The 25,672-nt window shown below is 50.0% G+C and overlaps 3 protein-coding genes across 5 annotated transcripts in view; 1 reads left to right on the forward strand and 2 right to left on the reverse strand.

The window, feature by feature from the left end:
• Positions 1-794: 794 nt before the first annotated feature.
• Positions 795-13,364, reverse strand: LOC129695040 (barrier-to-autointegration factor A-like). Its single transcript, XM_055631799.1, has 3 exons — positions 13,234-13,364; positions 7,772-7,917; positions 795-1,171 (listed from the first exon to the last, which is right to left on the reverse strand). Exons 1-3 carry the CDS (start codon positions 13,277-13,279, stop codon positions 1,025-1,027), a joined length of 339 nt encoding a protein of 112 aa, XP_055487774.1. The 5' UTR covers positions 13,280-13,364; the 3' UTR covers positions 795-1,024.
• Positions 13,365-16,200: 2,836 nt separating this feature from the next.
• LOC129695041 (barrier-to-autointegration factor A) lies at positions 16,201-21,525 on the reverse strand. The gene is made up of 3 exons (XM_055631800.1): positions 21,447-21,525; positions 20,206-20,348; positions 16,201-16,433 (listed from the first exon to the last, which is right to left on the reverse strand). Exons 2-3 carry the CDS (start codon positions 20,326-20,328, stop codon positions 16,287-16,289), a joined length of 270 nt encoding a protein of 89 aa, XP_055487775.1. The 5' UTR covers positions 20,329-20,348; positions 21,447-21,525; the 3' UTR covers positions 16,201-16,286.
• A 160-nt stretch (positions 21,526-21,685) lies between these two features.
• Positions 21,686-25,672, forward strand: part of eif1ad (eukaryotic translation initiation factor 1A domain containing) — a 12,044-nt gene continuing 8,057 nt past the window's right edge. Inside the window, exons 1-2 of one of the 3 annotated variants that reach the window (XM_055631804.1) lie at positions 21,686-21,730; positions 23,522-23,639. In XM_055631804.1, the coding sequence (XP_055487779.1) occupies positions 23,553-23,639 (87 nt within the window). In that variant the 5' untranslated portion in view covers positions 21,686-21,730; positions 23,522-23,552. Of the gene's footprint in view, positions 21,731-23,377; positions 23,640-25,672 lie in introns of those variants that run through there. The other 2 variants (XM_055631801.1, XM_055631802.1) reach the window with 2 other exon arrangements.

The following is a 25,672-nucleotide window of genomic DNA, read 5'->3' on the forward strand; positions in this document are numbered from 1 at the left end:
TTATCCTTCGACCATGTCACAGGTCAAGCATGTCAAGCCTCATGTGAAGAAGGAGACACGAAGAGTTTTCTAGTATCTGAAGCAATGCGCTGGAGTTTGAAGAAGATTGCTGGAACAGGTCGGAAAACCTTGGATGTATCTTACTGTTTTATATCTACAATAAAGAAAATATTCATTAAAAGACTGTGTGCTGAAGCTTTATGAAACATAGAAACATAGAAATTAGGCGCAATCTGCTTTCCCGTTTTTGCCACCAAAATGGATAACCTCACATTTATCCACATTAAACTGCATCTGCCAAACATTTGCCCACTCACCCAGCCTATCCAAGTCACCTTGCAGTCTCCTAGCATCCTCCTCACACCTAACACTGCCCCCCAGCTTAGTGTCATCCGCAAACTTGGAGATATTGCCTTCAATTCCCTCATCCAGATCATTAATATATATTGTAAATAGCTGGGGTCCCAGTACTGAGCCTTGCGGTACCCCACTAGTCACTGCCTGCCATTGTGAAAAGGACCCGTTTACTCCTACTCTTTGCTTCCTGTTTGCCAGCCAGTTCTCTATCCACATCAATACTGAACCCCCAATGAAAGTAGAAGCTCTGAAAGTCTCTGAGGCAGCTTGCATGCGTACCAAAGATATTCCCCTTATCCCCTCTCGTCCAATTAGTGGCTAGGGAGTTAATTTCCCGAAAGATCTGAAAAATCTGCCGCTACAGCGTGTTGCGTGAATGGAACAACGCGGTTGTGGGCAGGCAGGAGCTCGACGGGCCGAAGGGGCTCTGCGTGAATGAACGACGACGCCGCCCGTAATTGTTTACTAGGTTTATTAATAAATCAGTTTAGAACAGCATAAAATCTGACCAACTTCCCTCGTGGTGACCCGGGGGGGGGGTCTCTCTCCGATCCGACGATCAATAAAATCTCAGGGGGAGACAAGGCTCTCAATTGTGTGTGTATGTGTGTGTGCGTGTGTGTCTCTCTCTCTCTCGCTCCCGCTCTCTCCCCTCCCCCCCCCCTCTTCAGAGAAACGCATCGCACCACTCCCGTAGACAGCGGTAACAGTCCTCCGACTGCCGGTTGCCGGCGAAGCAGACCTGTCTCAGCCAACTCTTGAATGCCGTCTTGTCCTGTTTCAGCAGCAAGAACTGGCCCAGAACATCCTTGGCCTGGAAGGGGGCAGAGAAACGTGTTAGCTCTGCGTTGTTGAGTCGCGCTGTTACGTGCGGTCGCGATGGCGCAGCGGTAGAGTAGCAGCGCCGGAGACCCGGGTTCCATTCCCACTACCGGCCACTTCCTCTACAGAGTTTGTACATCCCCCCCCTCCGTGAGTTAGAAACATAGAAACATAGAAATTAGGTGCAGGAGTAGAGGCCATTCGGCCCTTCGAGCCTGCACCATTCGCCATTCAATATGATCATGGCTGATCATCCAACTCAGTATCCCGTACCTGCCTTCTCTCCATACCCCCTGATCCCCTTGGCCACAAGGGCCACATCTAACTCCCTCTTAAATATAGCCAATGAACTGTGGCCTCAACTACCCTCTGTGGCAGAGAGTTCCAGAGATTCACCACTCTCTGTGTGAAAAAAGTTCTCCTCATCTCGGTTTTAAAGGATTTCCCCCTTATCCTTAAGCTGTGACCCCTTGTCCTGGACTCCCCCAACATCGGGAACATTCTTCCTGCATCTAGCCTGTCCAACCCCTTAAGAATTTTGTAAGTTTCTATAAGATCCCCCCTCAATCTCCTAAATTCCAGAGAGTATAAACCAAGTCTATCCAGTCTTTCTTCATAAGACAGTCCTGACATCCCAGGAATCAGTCTGGTGAACCTTCTCTGCACTCCCTCTATGGCAATAATGTCCTTCCTCAGATTTGGAGACCAAAACTGCACGCAATACTCCAGGTGTGGTCTCACCAAGACCCTATACAACTGCATACAACTTCTATCTGTACATAGAAACATAGAAAATAGGTGCAGGAGGAGGCCGTTCGGCCCTTCGAGCCAGCACCGCCATTCACTGTGATCATGGCTGATCGTCCCCTATCAATAACCCGTGCCTGCCTTCTCCCCATATCCCCTCTCCCCACTAGCCTCTATCTAACTCTCTCTTAAATCCATCCAGTGACTTGGCCTCCACTGCCCTCTGCGGCAGGGAATTCCACAAATTCACACAACTCTCTGGGTGAAAACGTTTTTTCTCGCCTCAGTCTTAAATGACCTCCCGTTTATTCTAAGACTGTGTGTGTGTGTGGCCCCTGGTTCTGGACTCGCCCAACATTGGGAACATTTTTCCTGCATCTAGCTTGTCCAGTCCTTTTATAATTTTATATGTTTGTATAAGATCCCCCCCCCTCATCCTTCCAAACTCCAGTGAAGAGCTCCTTAGAGCTGTACAGGCCCTTCGGCCCACTGAGTGCATGCCGACCAGCATGTCCTTCCTGCTCTAGGACTTCTCATATGTTTCTATAAGATCCCCCCCCTCATCGTTAAATGACCTCCTCTTTATTCTCCGAGATCTTCGGTTTCCTCCCACCACTCAAAAGGTTTGTAGGTTAATTGGCTTTGGTAAATGTAAAAATTGTCCCTAGTGGGTGTAGAATAGTGTTAATGGGATAGGATAGGGGATCGCTGGTCGGCACGGTCCCGGTGGGCCGAATGGCCTGTTTCACTGCTGTATCTCTAAACTAAATAAACTAGACTTAGTTTAGAGTCCAGTACAAGATTATGAGAGGACTAGATCGGGTAAACAGGGACAACAGATGCCATTCGGCCCTTCCAGCCAGCACCGCCCATTCAATGTGATCATGGCTGATCATCCAAAATCAAAACCCAGTTCCTGCCTTCTCCCCAAATCCCTTGATTCTGTTCGCAGAGACAAAGAGTCTCTTGCCCAGAGTAGGGGAATCGCAGACCAGAGGACACAGGTTCAAGGTGAAGGGGGAAATGATTGAATAGGAATCGAAGGGGTCACATTTTCCACACACCCAGTGACTTGGCCTCCACTGCCCTCTGTGGCAGGGAATTCCACAAATTCACACAACTCTCTGGGTGAAAAGGTTTTTTCTCACTTCAGTCTTAAATGGCCTCCCCTTTATTCTAAGACGGTGTGTGTGTGGCCCCTGGTTCTGGCCTCGTTGGGTGTATGGAACGAGCTGCCGGAGGAGGTAGGTGAGGCTGGGACTCTCCCAATGTTTAAGAAACAGTTGGACAGGTACATGGATAGGACAGGTTTGGAGGGATATGGACCAAGTGCAGGCAGGTGGGTCTAGTGTAGCTGGGACATGTTGGCCGGTGTGGGCAAGTTGGGCCGAAGGGCCTGTTTCCATGCTGTATCTCTCGATGACTCTAAGAATAGTCTCTTGTCCAGAGTAGGGGAATCGAGGATCAGAAGACATTGGTTAAAGTGATGGAGGGGGAGAGAAGATTTAATAGGAACCTGAGGGGTAACTATTTTTACACAGAGGTTGGTTAGTGTCGATGGAACGAGCTGCCGGAGGAGGTAGTTGAGGCAAGGATTTGTTGATACCTGGCCATTGAAACATATAAGATTGTTAAGGGGCTTGGACACACTAGAGGCAGGAAACATGTTCCCGATGTTGGGGGAGTCCAGAACCAGGGGCCACACACACACAGTTTAAGAATAAAGGAGACGAGGAAACACTTTTTCTCACAGAGTTGTGAGTCTGTGGAAGTCTCTGCCTCAGAGGGCGGTGGAGGCCAGGTTCTCTGGATGCTTTCAAGAGAGAGCTGGATAGAGGTGTTAAAGATAGCGGAGTCAGGGGATACGGGGAGCTGATTGGGGATGATCAGCCATGATCACATTGAATGGCGGTGCTGGCTCGAAGGGCCGAATGGCCTCTACTCCTGCACCTATTGTCAATTGCCAATTAACCCACAAACCCGCACGTCTTTGGAGTGTGGGAGGAAAACCCACGCAGAACGTGCAAACACCACTCAGACAGCACCCGTAGTCGGGATCGGACCCAGGTCCCTGGCGCTGAGAGGCAGCAACTCTACCGCTGCCCCACCGAAGGCCGTCATATGTTAAATCCTACTCTTTGCTTCCTGTCTGCCAACCATAGAAACATAGAAATTAGGTGCAGGAGTAGGCCATTCGGCCCTTCGAGCCTGCAACCCCATTCAATATGATCATGGCTGATCATCCAACTCAGTATCCCGTACCTGCCTTCTCTCCATACCCCTGATCCCCTTAGCCACAAGGGCCACATCTAACTCCTTCTTAAATATAGCCAATGAACTGTGGCCTCAACTACCCTCTGTGGCAGAGAGTTCCAGAGATTCACCACTCTCTGTGTGAAAAAAGTTCTTCTCATCTCGGTTTTAAAGGATTTCCCCCTTTATCCTTAAGCTGTGACCCCTTGTCCTGGACTTCCCTAACATCGGGAACAATCTTCCTGCATCTAGCCTGTCCAACCCCTTAAGAATTTTGTAAGTTTCTATAAGATCCCCTCTCAATCTTCTAAATTCTAGAGAGTATAAACCAAGTCTATCCAGTCTTTCTTCATAAGACAGTCCTGACATCCCAGGAATCAGTCTGGTGAACCGTCTCTGCACTCCCTCTATGGCAACCAGTTCTCTATCCACGTCAACACCCTACCCCCCAAATCGTGCCTTCCTGTTCTTGCCACCAAAGTGGATAGCCTCAACATTTATCCACATTATACTGCATCTGCCATGCTTCTGCCCACTCACCCAAACCTATCCATGTCACCCAGCAGCCTCATAGCATCCTCCTCGCGGCTCACACTGCCACCCAGCTTTGTGTCATCCGCAAACTTAGAGATGTCACATTTAATTCCCTCGTCTAAATCATTGATATATATTGTAGGTACACAAAATTGCTGGAGAAACTCAGCGGGTGCAGCAGCATCTATGGAGCGAAGGAAATAGGCAACGTTTCGGGTCGAAACCCTTCCGGGTTTCGGCCCGAAACGTTACCTATTTCCTTCCGGGTTTCAGCCCGAAACGTTGCCTATTTCCTTCGCTCCATAGATGCTGCTGCACCCGCTGAGTTTCTCCAGCAATTTTGTGTACCTTCGATCTTCCAGCATCTGCAGTTCCTTCTTGAACAATATATACTGTAAACTGGGGTCCCAGCACCGAGCCTTGCGGCACCCCACAAGTCACTGTCTGCCATTCTGAAAAGGACCCTTTAATTCCCACTCTTTGCTTCCTGTCTGCCAACCAGTTCTCTATCCGTGTCAACACCCTACCCCCAATACCATGTGCTCTAATCTTGCACACTGCGGGGCCTTGTCAAAGACTTTTTGAAAGTCCAGATACACCGGCTCTCTCCCCTCATCCATTCTACTTGTTACACCCTCAAAAAAATTCCAGAAGATTTGTCAAGCGTGATTTCCAATTCATAAATCCACGCTGACTTTAACCGATCCTGCCACTGCTTTCCAAATGCGCTGCTATAACAACTCCAGCATCTTCCCCGTTGCCGGATGTAAGGCTGGCTAACTGGCCTACAATTCCCCGTTTTCTCTCTCCCTCCTTTCTTAAACAGTTGGAGTTACATCGGCTACCCTCCAGTCCACAGGAACTGACCCAGAGTCGATCACCAATGCGTCCACAATTTCTAGAGCCACCTCCTTGAGTACTCTGCGATGCAGACCATCGGGCCCAGGGGATTTATCTGCCTTCAGTCCCAACAGTTTACCTGACACTATTTCCTGAATCCACGAATGTGGATTCCTTTCAGTTCCTCCCTCCCACTAGATCCTCTGTCCCCTAGTATTTCTGGGAGATTGTATGTGTCTTCCTTAGTGAAGACAGAACCAAAGCACTGTTTAATTAACTGTTCTGCTACTTCTTGGTGAGACCACACCTGGAGTATTGCGTACAGTTTTGGCCTCCTAATCTGAGGAAAGACATTCTTGCCATAGAGGATTTGAGTCTAGGAGCAGGGAGGTTCTACTGCAGTTGTACAGGGTCTTGGTGAGACCACACCTGGAGTATTGCGTACAGTTTTGGTCTCCAAATCTGAGGAAGGACATTATTGCCATAGAGGGGAGTGCAGAGAAGGTTCACCAGACTGATTCCTGGGATGTCAGGACTGTCTTATGAAGAAAGACTGGATAGACTTGGTTTATACTCTCTAGAATTTAGGAGATTGAGGGAGGGATCTTATAGAAACTTACAAAATTCTTAAGGGGTTGGACAGGCTAGATGCAGGAAGATTGCTCCCGATGTTGGGGAAGTCCAGGACAAGGGGTCACAGCTTAAGGATAAGGGGGAAATCCTTTAAAACCGAGATGAGGAGAACCTTTTTCACACAGAGAGTGGTGAATCTCTGGAACTCTCTGCCACAGAGGGTAGTTGAGGCCACAGTTCATTGGCTATATTTAAGAGGGAGTTAGATGTGGCCCTTGTGGCCAAGGGGGTCGGAGGGTATGGAGAGAAGGCAGGTATGGGATACTGAGTTGGATGATCAGCCATGATCATATTGAATGGCGGTGCAGGCTCGAAGGGCCGAATGGCCTCTACTCCTGCACCTAATTTCTATGTTTCTATGTCTATGTTTCTAAGGAAACAAGGAAAAACATAGAAACATAGAAATTAGGGTATCCGAGTATGAAAATAGCCATAACGTTTTAAATACTTGAGATATGAAAGTGAATTAGGTGTCAAATTAAACTTCCTTTTATGCTTTATCTGATGGGGGGTAAATTGCAGATTTGATTTTTGAAATCTCAACATTTCGTAACATTCTTCCTGCATCTAGCCTGTCCAACCCCTTAAGAATTTTGTAAGTTTCTATAAGATCCCCTCTCAATCTTCTAAATTCTAGCGAGTACAAGCCGAGTCTATCCAGTCTTTCTTCATATGAAAGTCCTGTCATCCCAGGAATCAGTCTGGTGAACCTTCTCTGTACTCCCTCTATGGCAAGAATGTCCTTCCTCAGATTTGGAGACCAAAACTGTACGCAATACTCCGGGTGTGGTCTCACCAAGATCCTGTACAACTGCAGTAGAACCTCCCTGCTCCTATACTCAAATCCTCTATGGCAATAATGTCCTTCCTCAGATTTGGAGACCAAAACTGTACGCAATACTCCGGGTGTGGTCTCACCAAGACCCTGTACAACTGCAGTAGAACCTCTCTGCTCCTATACTCAAATCCTTTTGCAATGAAAGCTAACATACCATTCGCTTTCTTTACTGGGAACAATCTTCCTGCATCTAGCCTGTCCAACCCCTGTTTTGGACAGGCTAGATAAATAGAATTTTGTAAGTTTCTATAAGATCCCCTCTCAATCTTAATTTGACACCTAATTCACTTTCATATCTCAAGTATTTAAAAGGTTATGGCCATTTTCATACTCGGATACCCTAATTTCTATGTTTCTATGTTTTTCTTTGTTTCCTTAGAAACATAGACATAGAAACATAGAAATTAGGTGCAGGAGTAGGCCATTCGGCCCTTCGAGCCTGCACCGCCATTCAATATGATCATGGCTGATCATCCAACTCAGTATCCCGTACCTGCCTTCTCTCCATACCCCCTGATCCCTTTAGCAATCTTCTAAATTCTAGAGAGTATTAGACGGGCCACGGTGCAGGCTCGATGGGCCGAATGGTCTAATTCTGCCCCTGCCACTTATGAACGTATGAACAGGCCGCCCATGTTGAAATGGCAACGCAGCTTTGACGGGCCGAATGGCCTGCACGCGCTGCCAAAACAAGATGGCCGCCAGCGGAGTTCCTGCTCCCACAAGATGGCCGCCGCAGAGCCTCACCTTGCAAAAGCCCTTCTCTTCCAGCCGTCCTCCCAGGACCAGGCCGATCCCAGCCAGCTCCCTCACCGACTTCTCCTTCATGGGCTCCACCACAAAGTTCTTGTGCTTCTGCGAGGTGGTGGCAACAGGATAGGAAGGAGGTTTCTCTGGAAGGCAGAGGAAGATCCTGTGGGTCACGGAAGGGGGGGGAACCAGTACGCGGCGACACAGGCCCAGGGCTCAGAGTGTCAGGGTTTACGAGGGGAGGAGGTGGATCAGCCAACTAGGCCGAGTTCTTTCACCAGTGACACCCTTTAGATGTTAGCGACACAGCACGGAAACAGGCCCTTCAGCCCATCTAGTCCGTGATCACCCCGCACACCAGTACTATCATACACACAGGGAGAAGGCAGGGGAATGGGATTGAGAATGGTCATCAAGAAGGCTCAGCAGCGGCTGCACTTCCCTCAGGAAACACAACCTGGACTCTAACCTGCTGCTGACCTTCTACCGCTCGTCCATCGAGAGCCTGCTGACATACTGCATTACAGCATGGTATGGCAGCTGCACCATGGCAGACAGGGAGAGGCTTCAGAGGGTAACCAGGACAGCGCAGAGGATCATTGGCTGCCCTCTCCCCTCCCTGATGGACATCTACACCTCCCGCTGCCTTAGCAGGGCAAAGAAGATCATCAAGGACAGCTCCCATCCTGCGTTTGGACTGTTCGACCTGCTGCCCTCTGGAAGGCACTATAGGTGCATCAAATCCAGGACAAACAGACTCAGGAATAGTTGCTTTCCGAAAATTATAACTACTATAAATTCTAATTCACACATGCACTGACTTCACTGCCCAACACGGACTTCCATCTGTATATATGTATATAGCGCCGCAGAATTGTGCACCTATTCCACCCCCCATCTCTCTTCTGTTTTTTGTTTTTTCTGTTTCTTGTTTTTTGTGCTAAATTGTATGTATGCACTGAGTACGAGCAGCTTTCAGTTTCACTGTACATGTATAGTGACAATAAATGGCATATCTATATCTATTGAGCGGGAAAGACTGACTTTTTTAATGGCGGAGCAGACTAGATGGGCCGAATGGCCTCATTCCGCTCCTGGAAGTTATGAAGCCAATTAACACGCAAAAACGCACACACACACACATCGGCAGTGCAGCGGGTAGAGCTGCTGCCCCACACACAGCACCGGAGACCCGGGTTCGATCCCGACCACGGGCGCTGTCTGTACGGAGTTTGCACGCACGCTCTCCCCGTGACCTGCGTGGGTTTCCCCCGGGAGCTCCGGTTCCCGCCCACTCTCCAAAGACGTGCGGGTTTGCAGGTTAATTGGCTTCGGGTAAGAATTGTGCATTTTTGTGTGTGTATAACCATATAACCATATAACAATTACAGCACGGAAACAGGCCATCTCGGCCCTACAAGTCCGTGCCGAACAAATTTTTTTCCCCCTTAGTCCCACCTGCCTGCACTCATACCATAACCCTCCATTCCCTTCTCATCCATATGCCTATCCAATTTATTTTTAAATGATACCAATGAACCTGCCTCCACCACTTCCACTGGGAGCTCATTCCACACCGCTACCACTCTCTGAGTAAAGAAGTTCCCCCTCATATTACCCCTAAACTTCTGTCCCTTAATTCTGAAGTCATGTCCTCTTGTTTGAATCTTCCCTACTCTCAAAGGGAAAAGCTTGTCCACATCAACTCTGTCTATCCCTCTCATCATTTTAAAGACCTCTATCAGGTCCCCCCTTAACCTTCTGCGCTCCAGAGAATAAAGACCTAACTTATTCAACCTATCTCTGTAACTTAGTTGTTGAAACCTGTGTGTGTGTGTGCGGGGATCGCTGGCCGGCATGGACTCGGTGGGCCGAATGGCCTGTTTCCACTGTGTATCTCTAACCTTTCCTACCCATGTACCTATCCAACTGTTTTTATTAACTCTTTCTCTCCTTCCTGCCTCCACCTCCTCTGGCAGTCGAGATACCCACCACTCTTTAGAGTGTGGAAACAGGCCCTTTGGCCCAACTTGCCCATACCGGCCAATATGTCCCATCTACACTAGTCCCACCTGCTTGCGTTTGGCCCATATCCCTCTAAACCTGCCCCATCCATCCACATGTACCTGCCTAAATTGTCCTCCCTTTCAACGTTGTGATAGTCCCCTCTACCTCAACCACCTCCTCCGGCAGCTCGTTCCGTACACCCACCACCCTCTGATGTTCAGAAAACCATCAACACACATTAAGAGACTCAAAACTGCTGGAGTGACTCAGTGAGTCAGGCAGCATCTCTGGAGAACATGTTCCAGTGTAGATGGGACACGTTGGTCGGCATGGGCAAGTTGGGCCGAATGGCCTGTTTCCACACTGTATCATAGAAAATAGGTTCAGGAGGAGGCCATTCGGCCCTTCGAGCCAGCACCGCCATTCATTGTGATCATGGCTGATCGTCCCCAATCAATAACCCGTGCCTGCCTTCTCCCCATATCCCTTGGCTCCACTAGCCCCTAGCGCTCTATCTAACTCTCTCTTAAATCCATCCAGTGACTTGGCCTCCACTGCCCTCTGTGGCAGGGAATTCCACAAATTCACACAACTCTCTGGGTGAAAAGGTTTTTTTCTCACCTCAGTCTTAAATGACCTCCCCTTTATTCTAAGACTGTGTGTGTGTGTGTGGCCCCTGGTTCTGGACTCGCCCAACACTGGGAACATTTTTCCTGCATCTGAAGCTTGCCCAGTCCTTTTATAATTTTATATGTTTCTGTGGTATTTTATATGTATCACTCAATGAATGTCTCCAGGTAATGTTTCGGGTCGGGACTCTTGTCCAGACTGGTTGCGGGGATTTTCGAGTGTTGTCCCTGCCCTCTCCCCTCCTCTCTTGTCAAATTTCAATCAGTCTTGAAGATGGGCCCCGAACTCAAGGGTCCCAAACATCCACAGTGAGGATAGACACAAAATGCTGCAGTAACTCAGCGGGACAGGCAGCGTCTCTGGAGAGAAGGAATGGGTTTACGATGGTGGAGAGGGTCAAGAACTTCAGATTCCTGGGCGTGTACATTTCCCAAGATCTCTCCTGGTCCGAGAACACTAATGCAAAGCTCATCAGCGCCTCTACTTCCTGAGAAGATTACGGAGAGTCGGTTTGTCAAGGAGGACTCTCTCTAACTTCTACAGATGCACAGTAGAGAGCATGCTGACCAGTTGCATCGTGGCTTGGTTCGGCAACCCGAGCGCCCTGGTGAGGAAGAGACTACAAAAAGTAGTAAACACTGCTCAGTCCATCATCGGCTCTGACCTTCCTTCCATCGAGGGGATTTATCGCAGTCACTGCCTCAAAAAGGCTGGCAGTATCATGAAGGACCCACACACCATCCTGGCCACACACTCATCTCCCCGCTACCTTCAGGTAGAAGGTACAGGAGCCTGAAGACTGCAACGTCCAGGTTCAGGAATAGCTACTTCCCCACAGCTATTAAACTCAACTTCAAACAAACTCTGAACTATAACAGCCTATTGCACTTTATCTGTTTATTTATGTGTGTGTGTATATATATATTCTATGGTGTATGCATTTGATAAGGTCCCACATAGCAGATTAGTGGGCAAAATGAGGAGACACATGGTATTGGGGGTAGAGTGCTGACATGGATAGAGAAGTGGTTGGCAGACAGGAAACAAAGAGTAGAGATTAACGGGTCCCTTTCAGAATGGTAGGCAGTGACTAGTGGAGTACCGCAAGGCTCGGTCGGAGCTGGGACCGCAGCTATTTATAATATACATCAATGGTTTGGATGAAGGGATTCAAAGTAACATTAGCAAATTTGCAGATGACACAAAGCTGGGCGGCAGTGTGAACTGTGAGGAGGATGCTATGAGAATGCAGGGTGACTTGGACAGGTTGGGAGAGTGGGCAGATGCATGGCAGATGAAGTTTAATGCGGATAAATGTGAGGTTATCCACTTTGGTAGCAAAAACAGGAAGGCAGATTACTATCTAAATGACGCCAAGTTGGAAAAAGGGGAAGTACAACGGGATCTGGGGGTCCTTGTTCATCAGTCTATGAAAGTAAGCATGCAGGTACAGCAGGCAGTGAAGAAAGCGAATGGCATGTTGGCCTTTATAACAAGAGGAATCGAATATAGGAGCAAAGAGGTCCTTCTGCAGTTGTACAGGGCCCTAGTGAGACCACACCTGGAGTATTGTGTGCAGTTTTGGTCCCCTAATTTAAGGAAGGGACATTCTTGCTATTGAGGGAGCCCAGCGTAGGTTTACAAGGTTAATCCCCGGGATGGCGGGACTGTCATATGCTGAGAGAATGGAGCAGCTGGGCTCGTACACTCTGGAGTTTAGAAGGATGAGAGGGGATCTCATTGAAACATATAAGATTGTAAAGGGCTTGGACACACTAGAGGCAGGAAACATATTCCCGATGTTGGGGGAGTCCAGAACCAGGGGCCACACACACACACACAGTTTAAGAATAAGGAGTAAGCCATTTAGAACGGAGACGAGGAGACACTTTTTCTCACAGAGAGTGGTGAGTCTGTGGAATTCTCTGCCTCAGAGGGCGGTTCTCTGGATGCTTTCAAGAGAGAGCTAGATAGGGCTGTTAAAAGATAGCGGAGTCAGGGGAGAAGGCAGGAACGGGGTACTGATTGGGGATGATCAGCCATGACCACATTGAATGGCGGTGCTGGCTCGAAGGGCCGAATGGCCTCTACTCCTGCACCTGTTGAACAGATCCTGGTGAACTTCTACCGCTGCACCATCGAGAGCATCCTTACCAACTGCATCACAGTATGGTACGGCAACTGCTCTGTTTCCGACCGGAAGGCATTGCAGAGGGTGGTGAAAATTGCCCAACGCATCACCGGTTCCTCGATCGCTCCCCTCCATTGAGTCTGTCCAAAGCAAGCGCTGTCTGCGGAGGGCGCTCAGCATCGCCAAGGACTGCTCTCACCCCAACCATGGACTGTTTACCCTCCTACCATCCGGGAGGCGCTACAGGTCTCTCCGTTGCCGAACCAGCAGGTCGAGGAACAGCTTCTTTCCGGCGGCTGTCACTCTACTCAACAACGTACCTCGGTGACTGCCAATCACCACCCCCCCCCCACAGACACTTATTATTATTTATTCAAATCATTTGCTATGTCGCTCTTCAAGGGAGATGCGAAATGCATTTCGTTGTCTCTGTACTGTACACTGACAATGACAATTAAAATTGAATCTGAATCTGAATCTGTTATCTATTGTATGGCCACACTGATTTGTATTTATGCCGTCTATATTCTGTTGTGCCGAAGCAAAGCAAGAATTTCATTGTCCTGTCTGGGACACGACAATAAACTCTTTTGACTTAGGGTCCCCTCCGGCATTTTTGGGGGCGCTGTCTCTCCGAGGAGCGTACAAAATGGCGGCCGCGCCCCCCCCTCGCTACGCCACCCGTCCTCACCTTTGTCTGAGTTAACGTCGCTGACAACGGAAGCTCGGAAATCCATCCTCCGATTCGCTCGGTAAGCCGTGACAGTCAATGCAGTCTCCTCACCTCCTCGTTTCCCCCAAAGCTTTGCTAGATTTGGGGCGAGTGAGAGGGGGGGGGTGTGGGGGGGGGGGCTAAGTCTCGGGTCAGCCATTGTGATGTCGTGCAGTGGCTTGGATGACCAGTCCCATTGTGACCCCTCTCACCCCCCCTCCCCCCTCCCCCCCCCCCCCCTCCCTCTCCCTCTCAATTACATAAAAAGTGATCAGAGCCAGAATTAAAATGAGGGGTTGTCTATATTATATATCTTATAGAAACTGATTCCTGGGACAACATTCTTAATTCTTAAGGGGTTGGACAGGCTAGATGCAGGAAGATTGTTCCCGATGTTGGGGAAGTCCAGGACAAGGGGTCACACAGCTTAAGGATAAGGGGGAAATCCTTTAAAACCGAGATGAGAAGAACTTTTTTCACGCAGAGAGTGGTGAATCTCTGGAACTCTCTGCCACAGAGGGTAGTTGAGGCCACACAGTTCATTGGCTATATTTAAGAGGGAGTTAGATGTGGCCCTTGTGGCTAAGGGGATCAGTGGGTATGGAGAGAAGGCAGGTACGGGATACTGAGTTGGATGATCAGCCATGATCATATTGAATGGCGGTGCAGGCTCGAAGGGCCGAATGGCCTACTCCTGCACCTAATTTCTGTTTCTATAGACAATAGGTGCAGGAGTAGAGGCCATTCGGCCCCTCGAGCCAGCACCGCCGTTCAATGTGATCATCCACAATCCACAATGTACCCCGTTCCTGCCTTCTCCCCATATCCCCTGACTCTGCTATCTTTAAGAGCCCTATCTTGAAAGTATCCAGAGAACCGGCCTCTGAGGCAGAGAATTCCACAGACTCACAACTCTCTGTGTGAGAAAAAGTGTTTCCTCGTCTCCGTTCTAAATGGCCAACCCCTTAGTCTCAAACTGTGTGTGTGTGTGTGTGGCCCCTGGTTCTGGACTCCCCCAACATCGGGAACATGTTTCCTGCCTCTATAGCGTGTCCAAACCCTTAGTAATCTTAGGTAGACAAAAATGCTGGAGAAACTCAGCGGGTGCAGCAGCATCTTTGGAGCGAAGGAAATAGGCGACGTTTCGGGCCGAAACCCTTCTTCAGACATGTGTTTCCTTGTCTCTGTTCTAAATGGCTTACCCCTTATTCTTAAACTGTGTGTGTGGCCCCTGGTTCGGGACTCCCCCAACATCGGGAACATGTTTCCTGCTTCTAGCGTGTCCAAGCCCTTAACAATCTTATATGTTTCAATAAGATGCCCTCTCATCCTTCTAAACTCCACAGAGTGTACAAGCCCACAGCCGCTCCATTCTCTCAGCATATGACAGTCCCGCCATCCCGGGAATTAACCTGGTGAACCTACGCTGGGCTCCCACAATAGCAAGAATGTCCTTCCTCAAATCAGGGGGCCAAAACTGCACACAATACTCCGGGTGTGGTCTCACTAGGGCCCTGTTCAATTCACCACCCTCTGACTAAAGAAATTCCTCCTCATCTCCTTCCTAGAGACGGTGACACTTGGACTTTGCTGACTTTACCTTGCACTAAACATTATTCCCTTTATCCAGTATCTGTACACTGTGGACGGCTCGATTGTAATCATGTGTTGTCTTTCCGCTGACTGGTTAGCGCGCAACAAAAGCTTTTCACCGCATTTCAGAAAAGAAAACGCACGGATAGAGAGGAGAGACTTAGCTGCCAACACTTTTATTCTTTTATTTATATAAAATTTAATAACAATTTCTACAGTGATGCCACATCTCAGCACTCAGCTCATAGTCGCGTGGGCAAGGGGGGGGGGGGGGGGGGGGGGGGTAGTAACACAGTGAGGGGGGGGGGGGGGGTCGGTCATCAGTCTGTGTGGTTGGGCCAATATCAAAACTAGCCCTGGTCTCTGGCGTAGGCCTTGAAGCAGCTGGTGCGATGTAGAATGGGGAAGAGGAGAGAGAGGGGTGGGGGGGGGGAGATGGGAGAGAAAAGAGGGGGGGGGGGAGGGGAGGAGGAGAGAAGGAGGGGAGGAGGGAGAGAAGAAGGAGGGGGGAGAGAGGGGAGAGAAGAGGAGATGGGAGGAAGAAAGGGAAGGGGGAAGGGGGGAGAGAGGGGAGAGAAAAGAGGGGGGAGAAAGGTGGAGAGGAGAGAAGGGGAGGGAAGGGAGGGGGAGAGAAAGGAAGGGGGAGAAGAAGAAGGGGAAGGGGAGACGAGAGGGGGGAGAAGGGAGGGAGAGGAGGAAGGGGAGAGAAGGGAGGGGAAGGGAAGGGAGGTAGGGGGGAGAGAGAGAAGGGAAGGGAGAAGGGAGAGAAAGGGGAGGAGATTTGGAGAAAAAAAAAAGGAGGGGGGAGGGGAGGGGAGACGAGAGGGGGAGAGAAGAGGGGAAGGGGGAAGCGGGAGAGGGAAGGAGGGGAAGAGAGGGGGGGAAGGGAAAAAGGGAAGGGGGGGGGAGGAGAAGGTCGGAGAAAAGAGGAGAGGGCGGGGGAGGGGGTGGAAGGGGGGAGTGCGAGAGAGAGAGCAGCCCCCCGGTTTATGGCAAGATTAAAACGTCAGGCCCCACCGTGGGCAGCCCGGGGCAGGAACAAGAGGCTCTCTGTTTTTAAAAGGGAAAAACTCTATCTAAAGAACTTAATATCCAATGTCGTAGTCTCGTAGATTGGGGGGGGGGAGGCACAGTAATGTGGAGCAGCCTGAGGGAGGGGGGGGGGGGGGGGGGGTGGGGAGAGAGGGAGAAAGAGGCAGAGAGAGGAGAGAGAGACAGGGAGGGGGAAGAGGACAGAGGGGAGAGAGCGAGAGACCAGAGAGAGAGACAGGCGATAGATCCTTCCACATGTGCCCTCCTCCTCTCTCGATGGCTGAGGAGGGGGGGGGGGGGGGGAAGAGTGCGCAGGTTTTGTTTATAAAAGCAGGGGGGAGGGGGGAGAGGGGGGTATGCTGCTGCTGGGGTGCAGGGGAGATGGGGGAGAGAGGGAGGGGGGGGAATTAGAGGAAGGCATCACACCATTCCCTCAGGCAGGTGTGGCAGTCTCTGCTCTGCTTGCTGTTGGCTTGGCATGTCTCCTTCAGCCATTCCTTGAACAGGTCTTCATCTTTCTTCAGCACCAGGAACTGGCCCAGAACTACGTACGCCTGTGTGGGGGAGAGAGAGAAACATGTTCCCGATGTTTGGGGGGAGTCCAGAACCAGGGGCCACACACACACACACACACACACGCACACACACAGTTCAAGAATAAGGAGTAAGCCATTTAGAATGGAGACGAGGAAACATTTTTTCGCACAGAGAGTTGTGAGTCTGTGGAATTCTCTGCCTCTGAGACCGGTTCTCTGGATGCTTTCAAGAGAGAGCTAGATAGGGCTGTTAAAGATGGCGGAGTCAGGGGAGAAGGCAGGAACGGGGTACTGATTGGGGATGATCAGCCGTGATCACATTGAATGGCGGTGCTGGCTCGAAGGGCCGAATGGCCTCCACTCCTGCACCTATTGTCTATTGACCCTCTCCAGAGCCGGCACATCCTTCCTCAGATACGGGTGGCCCAAGGCAGCTCACAATATTCTAAACGTGGCCTCACCAGCGGCTTATCACGCCTCAAACCTCAACACGACCATTCATGGAAACATAGACAACAGGTGCAGGAGTAGAGGCCATTCGGCCCTTCGAGCCTGCACCATTCGCCATTCAATGTGATCATGGCTGATCATCCAACTCAGTATCCCGTACCTGCCTTCTCTCCATACCCCCTGATCCCTTTAGCCACAAAGGCCACATCTAACTCGACAAACACTTAATTAACCATATAACCATATAACAATTACAGCACGGAAACAGGCCATCTCGGCCCTACAAGTCCGTGCCGAACACATTTTTTTCCCCCTAGTCCCACCTGCCTGCACTCATACCATAACCCTCCATTCCCTTCTCATCCATATGCCTATCCAATTTATTTTTAAATGATACCAATGAACCTGCCTCCACCACTTCCACTGGAAGCTCATTCCACACCGCTACCACTCTCTGCGTAAAGAAGTTCCCCCTCATATTACCCCTAAACTTCTGTCCCTTAATTCTGAAGTCACGTCCTCTTGTTTGAATCCTCCCTATTCTCAAAGGGAAAAAGCTTGTCCACATCAACTCTGTCTATCCCTCTCATCATTTTAAAGACCTCTATCAAGTCCCCCCTTAACCTTCTGCGCTCCAGAGAATAAAGACCTAACTTATTCAACCTATCTCTGTAACTTAGTTGTTGAAACCCAGGCAACATTCTAGTAAAGATCTATTGTCAAGGGACCGACACAAAATGGCGGAGTAACTCAGCGGGTCAGGCACAGACAGCATCTCTGGAAGTCTGAAGAAGGGTCCTCGACCCGAAACATCACCCATTCCTTCTCTCCAGAGATGCTGCCTGTCCCGCTGAGTTGCTCCCCCCACCATTTTGTGTCTATCTTCAGTGTAAACCAGAACCTATAGTTCCTTTACACGCAAGCTTTATTTACCACCTGTACCTGGTTAGAGTGAGATTCTTTTCTTTTAACATACAATAGACAAAGTATACAAAATCATACTCCTCTGGGCACTCTCCAAGGCCAGCACATCCTTCCTCAGATGTGAGGCCCAAAACTGCCCACAATTATCCTTACAGCTCCTAGCTGCAAGGAGAAAATCATTTTTTTCACACACAAGAGAGTGGTGAATCTGTGGAATTCTCTGCCACAGAAGGTAGTTGAGGCCACAGGTACACAAAAATGCTGGAGAAACTCAGCGGATGCAGCAGCATCTGTGGAGCGAAGGAAATAGGTGACGTTTCGGGCCGAAACCCTTCTTCAGACAGTTGAGGCCACACAGTTCATTGGCTATATTTAAGAATCAGTTAGATGTGGCCCTTGTGGATCTTATAGAAACGTACAAAATTCTTAAGGGGTTGGACAGGCTAGATGCAGGAAGATTTTTTCCCGATGTTGGGGAAGTCCAGGACAAGGGGTCACAGTTTAAGGATAAGAGGGAAGTCTTTAGGACTTTAGGAAGAGAAAAACATTTTTTTTTCACACACAGAGAGTGGTGAATCACTGGAATTCTCTGCCACAGAAGGTAGTTGAGGCCACACAGTTCATTGGCTATATTTAAGAGGGAGTTAGATGTGGCCCTTGTGGCTAAAGGGATCAGGGGGTATGGAGAGAAGGCAGGTACAGGATACTGAGTTGGACGATCAGCCATGATCATATTGAATGGCGAACGGTGCAGGCTCGAAGGGCCGAATGGCCTCCACTCCTGCTCCTGTTTTCTATGTTTCTATATGAATATTGATTTATCCAACTTCCAGTCTCATCCCGGCATTCCCTCTCTCTCCATCTCTGCCCCATCCCAAGTCGCACCAGCTTCTTGTTCACACCCAGCAAACAATGGCCCAGTTCCTTTATCATTGTTACTTTGTTTCTACATCTTTCATTCATTGTTCTTTATATCTCCACATCACCGTCTATATATCTCTCGTTTCCCTCTCCCCTGACTAGTGTGAAGAAGGGTCTCGACCCGAAACATCGCCCGTTCCTTCTCTCCAGAGACGCTGCCTGTCCCGCTGAGTTACTCCGGCATTTTGTGCCTTATCTTCTTCGGCACCTGCAGTTCCTTCCAACACAACCTGAAAATGAACCTGTAACCAGCAATAGACGATAGATAGGTGCAGGAGTAGAGGCCATTCGGCCCTTCGAGCCAGCACCACCATTCAACGTGATCATGGCTGATCATCCATGATGCTTTTGGCAGATGCAGTATAATGTGGATAAGTGTGAGGTTATGCATTTTGGTGGCAAAAACAGGAAAGCAGACTATTATCTAAATGGTGGCCGACTAGGAAAAGGGGAGATGCAGCGAGACCTGGGTGTCATGGTACACCAGTCATTGAAGGTAGGCATGCAGGTGCAGCAGGCAGTGAAGAAAGCGAATGGTATGTTAGCTTTCATAGCAAAAGGATTTGAGTATAGGAACAGGGAGGTTCTACTGCAGTTGTACAAGGTCTTGGTGAGACCACACCTGGAGTATTGCGTACTGTTTTGGTCTCCAAATCTGAGGAAGAACATTCTTGCCATAGAGGGAGTGCAGAGACGGTTCACCAGACTGATTCCTGGGATGTCAGGACTGTCTTATGAAGAAAGACTGGATAGACTTGGTTTATACTCTCTAGAATCTAGGAGACTGAGAGGGGATCTTATAGAAACTTACACAATTTTTAAGGGGCTGGACAGGCTAGATGTTTGAAGATTGTTCCTGATGTTGGGGAAGTCCAGGACAAGGGGTCACACAGTTTAAGGATAAAGGGGAAATCCTTTAGGACCGAGATGAGAAAAACATTTTTCACACAGAGAGTGGTGAATCTGTGGAATTCTCTGCCACAGAAGGTAGTTGAGGCCACACAGTTCATTGGCTATATTTAAGTATATATATACATGCATTTTGTTGTCTCTGTACTGTACACTGACAATGACAATTAAAATTGAATCTGAATCTGAATCTTAAGAGGGAGTTAGATGTGGCCCTTGTGGCTAAAGGGATCAGGGGGTATGGAGAGAAGGCAGGGATGGGATACTGAGTTGGATGATCAGCCATGATCATATTGAATGGCGAATGGTGCAGGCTCGAAGGGCCAAATGGCCTACTCCTGCACCTATTTTCTATGTTTAAGAGCCCTATCTAGCTCTCTTTTAAAAGCATCCATGGGAGAGAGAGACACAAAAATGCTGGAGAAACTTAGCAGGCGAGGCAGCATCTACGGAGCGAAGGAAATAGGTGACGTTTCGGGACGAGACCCTTCTTCAGACTGATATAAGAGAGAGTTAGACAGACTCCCCCAGCAATTCCAATTTGCCGATCCCCTCCCCGTTTAAGGGGGGCTGTCCCGTCCCATACCTTGTCGAAGCCCTGGTCCTCCAGACGTCTGCCCAGAGCCTCGCCGATCCCGGCTAGACACCGCACCGACTTTTCACCCATGGGCTCAGCAACGAAATCGCGGTGCTTCTGCGAGGTCGACATCTTGGTCACGAGTCGAGGGTCTGCATGGGGTCAGAGTTCGATCGATCGATTTAACGACTCTCCCGCCTCGTTCTCTCCCTCCTCCTCCTCCCCTCCCCTCCTCCCCCTCTCCTCCTGCTCTCCCCACTCCCCATCCCTTCGTCTCTTCCCCCTCTCCTCCTTCCCTTCCCCCACCACTACTCTCTTTCCGTTCCCTCTCCTTCTGCATTCCCCCTCTCCCTCCCTCTCGTCTCCCCTCCTTCCCCCCTCTCTCCTTCTCTCTCCCTCCCTCCTCTTCCTCTCTCCTCTCCCTCACTCTCTCATTCTCCTCCTTCTCCCCCTCCCTCCCTCTCTCTCTATCTCTCCCTCTCTCCTTTTCTCACTCCCTCTCTCACCTTCTCCCTCTCCTTCTCCCTCCTTTTCTCTCCCACTCTCATTCTCTTCCTCTCCCTCCTCCTTCTCCCTCTCCTCGCCTTCTCCCCCTCCCTCTCTCTCACCTTCTCTCCCTCCCTCTCCCTCCCTCGCTCTCACTCCTTCTTAGTCCTTTAGATTTTTTTCTTCTTTCTATTTTTTTCCATTTTGCCCCTCTTTCTTCTTCTCTCTCTCCCTCCCTCTCTCTCTCTCCTTTCCCTCCTTCCTCCCTCTTCCCTCTCCTCCCTTCTCTCCTTCTCCCTCTCTCATCTTATCCTTCTTCTCTCCCTCTCCCTCCCCTTCTCTCCCCTCTCTCCTCCTTCTCCCTCATTCAATCCCTCCCTTCCTTCTCTCTCCCTCCCCCTCTCTCCTCCTCTCCCTTCTCTCCTTTTCTCCCTTTTCTCCTCTCTCTCTTTCCTTCTCTCCCTCTCCTTTCTCCCTCTCTCACCTTCTCCCTCTCCTCTCTCTCCTTCTCTATCCTCCCCCCCTCTCTCTCACCTTCTTCCTCCCTCTCTCTCCCCTTTTCTCTCCCTCTCTCTCACCTTCTCCCTCTCCTTCTCTCCCTCCCTCTTTCTCCTTCTCCCTCTCTCTCACCTTATCCTTCTCTCTCTCTCTCCCTCTCCGTCTCTCACCTTCTCTCTCTCCGTCACCTTCTCCTTCTCTCTCCTTCTCCCTCCTCTTCTCCCTCCCTCTCCCTCTCTCTCTCTCCTTCTTTCTCTCTCTTTCACCTTCTCTCTATCCCGCCACAAACTCTGTCCCCGGGGCCTGGGTCCGGTCCGTCGCTTCTCCTCTTCCCCCGGACACTCCTCTCTCTCTCTCTCTCTCCCTTCTATATATATTTATATCTATATCTCCCCCCCCCTCATTCCTCCATCTCTCCCACCTCTCTCTCTCTGTCTCTCCCCCAGTCCCGTGTGTTCCCCTCGGGGGGGTCGAGGCCGCTGGAGCCGCGGGGGGGGAAGATGATGGAGACGGACAGGATGTGTTGGGGGATAATGGTGGAGCTGGGAGGGTGAGAGATGGAGAGAGGGAAGGGGGAAGAGGGGAGAGGGAGAGAGAGAGAGGAGAGAGAGAAGGAGGAGAGAGAGAGAGAGAGAGGAGGGAGAGAGAGAGAGATGGAGAGAGACAGAGAGAAAGAAGGAGAGAGAGAGAGAGAGAGAGAGAGAGAGAGAGAGAGAGAGAGAGGGAGAGAGAGAGATAGAGAGAGGTAGAGAGAGAGAGAAAGAGAGAGAGAGAGGAGGAGGAGGAGAGGGAGAGAGAGAAACAGAGAGAAGGAAGGAGATAGAAAAGGGAGAAGTAGAGAGGGGGAGAGGGGAAGGAGGGAGGGAGAGAACGAGAGATAAGGAAGGAGAGAGGAGAGAAGGAGAGGAGAGAGAGAGAAGGAGAGAAGGAGGGAGGGAGGAGAGAAGGAGAGAGAAAGTGGAGAGAGAGAGGGAAAGGGAGGACAGAGGGGTGCGATGGAGAGAGAGGCGGAGAGAGGAGAGAGAGAAAGGGGGGGGAGGGAGGGAGAGAGAGAGAGGGGAGGAGAGAGAGGGAGGAGAGGAGAGAGAGAGAGAGAGATCTGAGAGAGGAGAGAGAGAAGATAGAGAGATAGAGGGAGAGGAGAGAGAGACTGTAGAGAAGAGATCCAGGGAGAGAAAGGGAGGATAGAAGGAGGGAGAGAGGAGAGAAGGAGAAAGGGAAGGAAGGAGGGAAGGAGATGAGGAAAGAGAAAGAGGAAGGATTGCGAGAGAAGATAGGAGAGGAGAGAGGAGAAGGAGGGAGGGGATGGAGAGAGAAGGAGAGAGAGACAGTGTGATAGAGGAGAAAGAGGGAGAGGGGGGAGGAGAGAGAGGGGGGAGAGGAGGAGAGAAGGAGATAGAGAGAGAGAAGGGGAGAGGGAGAGAGAGGGAGAGATAGAGAGAGAGGGGGAAGAGAGATAGAGAGAGAGGGAGGAAGAGGGGGAGATAGAGAGAGACCGCTAAGGGGAGAGAGATAGAGAGAGGGAGAGAGGGGAGAGAGAGATAGAGAGAGAGAGAGAGAGAGAATGAGAGAGGGGAAGAGAGAGAGGGAGAGAGGGGGGGGAGAGAGAGAGCGGGAATGGAGAGAGGGAGAGAGAGGGAGAGAAGTGGAGAGGGAGAGGGAGGGAGAGAGAGAGAGATAGAGGGAGGGAGAGGGAAAGAGAGATAGAGGGAGGGAGGGAGAGGAGGAGAGAGAGAGAGAGAAGGAAAGGGAGAGAGAGGGGGACAGGAGAAGGAAGGTGATAGAGGTCGAGAGAGAGAGAGAAAGGAAGAGGGAGAGGGAAAGGAGAGAGATAGTGAGAGGGAAGGAGAAGAAAGGTAGGAGAGAGTGAGAGATAGAGAGGGAGATGGAGAATCTTATATAGAGGTAGGGAGGGAGAGAGGGGGGAGGGGTGATAGGGATGGAAGGATGGAAGAGAGAGAGGGAGGAGGGAGAGGAGAGAAAGAGGAGAGAGATTCAGATTCAGATTCAGATTCAAATTATTGTCATTGTGCAGTGTACAAGTACAGAGACAACGAAATGCAGTTCGAATCTCACCCAGAAGAGCGAACACAGAAGGGGGGGAGAGAGAGAAAGGGAGGGAGGGAGAGGGAGAGGGAGAGAGGAGGGAGGGTGGTAGGCGATGAGGGGGGTGAATGGGATTGGGGAAGGTGGGAGGGATGGGGGGGAAGGAGAGAGGGGATAGGAGATGGGATGTGGGAAGAGGGGCCGGAGGGAGGAAGCAACGGGACTGGTGCTGATTGCGGGCCCCAGTGTCACCCTGTGGCTGCCATCTCTCCCTCTCCTCTCTCCCCGTCTCCAGACGAGCCCCGTCTCTGAGCTGATCGCCCGCCATGTCTCAGGCCACAAAGAGAAAGCACGTGGTGAAGGAGGTGCTGGGCGACTACTCTCCCCCCTCCGAGAAGCAGCAGATAGTGCGGGTAAGGACATGTCTCCTCTCATCTCCTCCCCTCTCCTTCCCTCCCCTTCTCTCTCCTCCCCTCTCCCCTTTCCTCTCTCCCCCCCCCTCCCCTCTCCCTCTCTCCTCTCTCTTCCTCTCCTCTCCCTCCTCTCCTTCTCCTCCATTCTCCTCTCCTCCCCTCACCTCTCCTTCTCCCCCCTCCCCTCCTCTCCCCCATTCCTTTCCACCCCTTCCCTCTTCCCCCCTCCCCTCCCCTCTCTCTCTCCCCTCCCCTCTCTCCCTCTCCTCTCCTCCCCCCTTCCCCTCCTCTCCTCTCCCCTCCCCTCTCCTCTCCCCTTCCCCTCCTCTCCTCTCTCTTCTCCATCTCTCCCTCTCTCCACTCCTCTCCCCCCCTCCTCTCTCCTCCTCTCTCCTCCACCCTCCCCCTCTCCTCTACTCTCTTCTCTTAAACCCTCCTCCCCCCTCCTCTCCTCTGCCTTACCTCCCCTCTCCTTCCCTGTCCCCTCCTCGCACCTCCTCCCCTCTCCTATCCCCTCCTCTCTCTTCTCCCTCCATTCTCCTCTCCTCCTGTCTGAGGGCTCTCTCCTCACCTCCTTCCTCTCTCCTTCCTCCCCCTCTCCTCCTCTCCCCTCCCCTTTCCTTCATTCCCCCTCCCCTCCCCTCTGAGGGCTCTCCTCACCTCTCCTTCCCCTTCTCCCTCTCCCTCCCCTCCCCTCTCCTCCCTTCCCTCCCTCCTCCTCCCCTCTCCCCTCTGAAAAAAAAAGTTACTTTTAATCAAACAAACAGACTCGCTCCTTAATAAACAGTCAACTCACAATAGGGTTGGTCGACCAGTTCAAAACGTTACTTATTATTGGCCGATGGAAGTGGCAGGGACCCCAGTCAAGTGAGCAACACAACAACTTGTCTGTCCTCACTCCACTTCCCTGAACAACATGTTTTTGTACAGGGCTTCACTTAATGACAGTAGCCATGGCTACATATTACTTCATCATATTCCAAAGAGGTAACAAGATTCAGTCAATACACATCAGCCTACAATGAATCTGAGCTTGGCTTCCCTTGTCAGTTGGTAGACACCGGACATTATCTCAATATACATCAACCTGAGGCAAGACCAGGCTCAAAGATCTTATAGCAGAGCTCTGCTCTAAGATCTTTGCCCAGGCTTGGCTTTCTTTCTTAAGGGGGTTGGACAGGCTAGATGCAGGAAGATTATTCCCAATGGTACACAAAAATGCCGGAGAAACTCAGCGGGTGCAGCAGCATCTATGGAGCGAAGGAGATAGGCAACGTTTTGGCCCAAAAACCCTGAAGGAAATAGGCAACGTTTCGGGCCGAAACCCTTCCGGGTTTCGGCCCGAAACGTCACCTATTTCCTTCGCTCCGTAGATGCTGCTGCACCCGCTGAGTTTCTCCAGCATTTTTGTGTACCTAGGGTTATATTAATAACAGGTACAACTTAAATATGAGTCCAGTGTCACAATACACATTGAATATAGACCTCCCGGTCCCTATGTAAATATAATTAAAATTTCAAAAGAAAACTTATATATATTTAAAAAATATAGAAAGATAAAAAGAAAAAAAAGACAAAAAAAGTAACAACAGAATCTGAGCTGCAAAGAATTTCAACAATTTAATTCCCCGTTTGTCTTCACATCCGTTCCACCATATAACGGTAAAATCATTTTTATAACGGTTGGTGAGGGATAGGCTGGGCTTTCTGTATCAATCCACTAGAGATAAGCCTGCTTTGAGACTAAAATATAAGTTGTAATAATGGCCCAGGAATCCATCTTTTCTCTATCTATCTATCTATCTATCTATCTATATCTATCTATCTATCTATCTATCTATCTATCTATCTATCTATCTATCTATCCATCTATCTATCTATCTATCTATCTATCCATCTATCTATCCATCTATCTATCCATCTATCTATCTATCTATCTATCTATCTATCTATCTATCTATCTATCTATCTATCTATCTATCTATCCATCTATCTATCCATCTATCCATCTATCTATCTATCTATCTATCTTA

Source organism: Leucoraja erinacea, unplaced genomic scaffold (assembly GCF_028641065.1).
Source record: "Leucoraja erinacea ecotype New England unplaced genomic scaffold, Leri_hhj_1 Leri_923S, whole genome shotgun sequence".
NCBI classification, from domain to species: Eukaryota; Metazoa; Chordata; class Chondrichthyes; order Rajiformes; family Rajidae; genus Leucoraja; species Leucoraja erinaceus.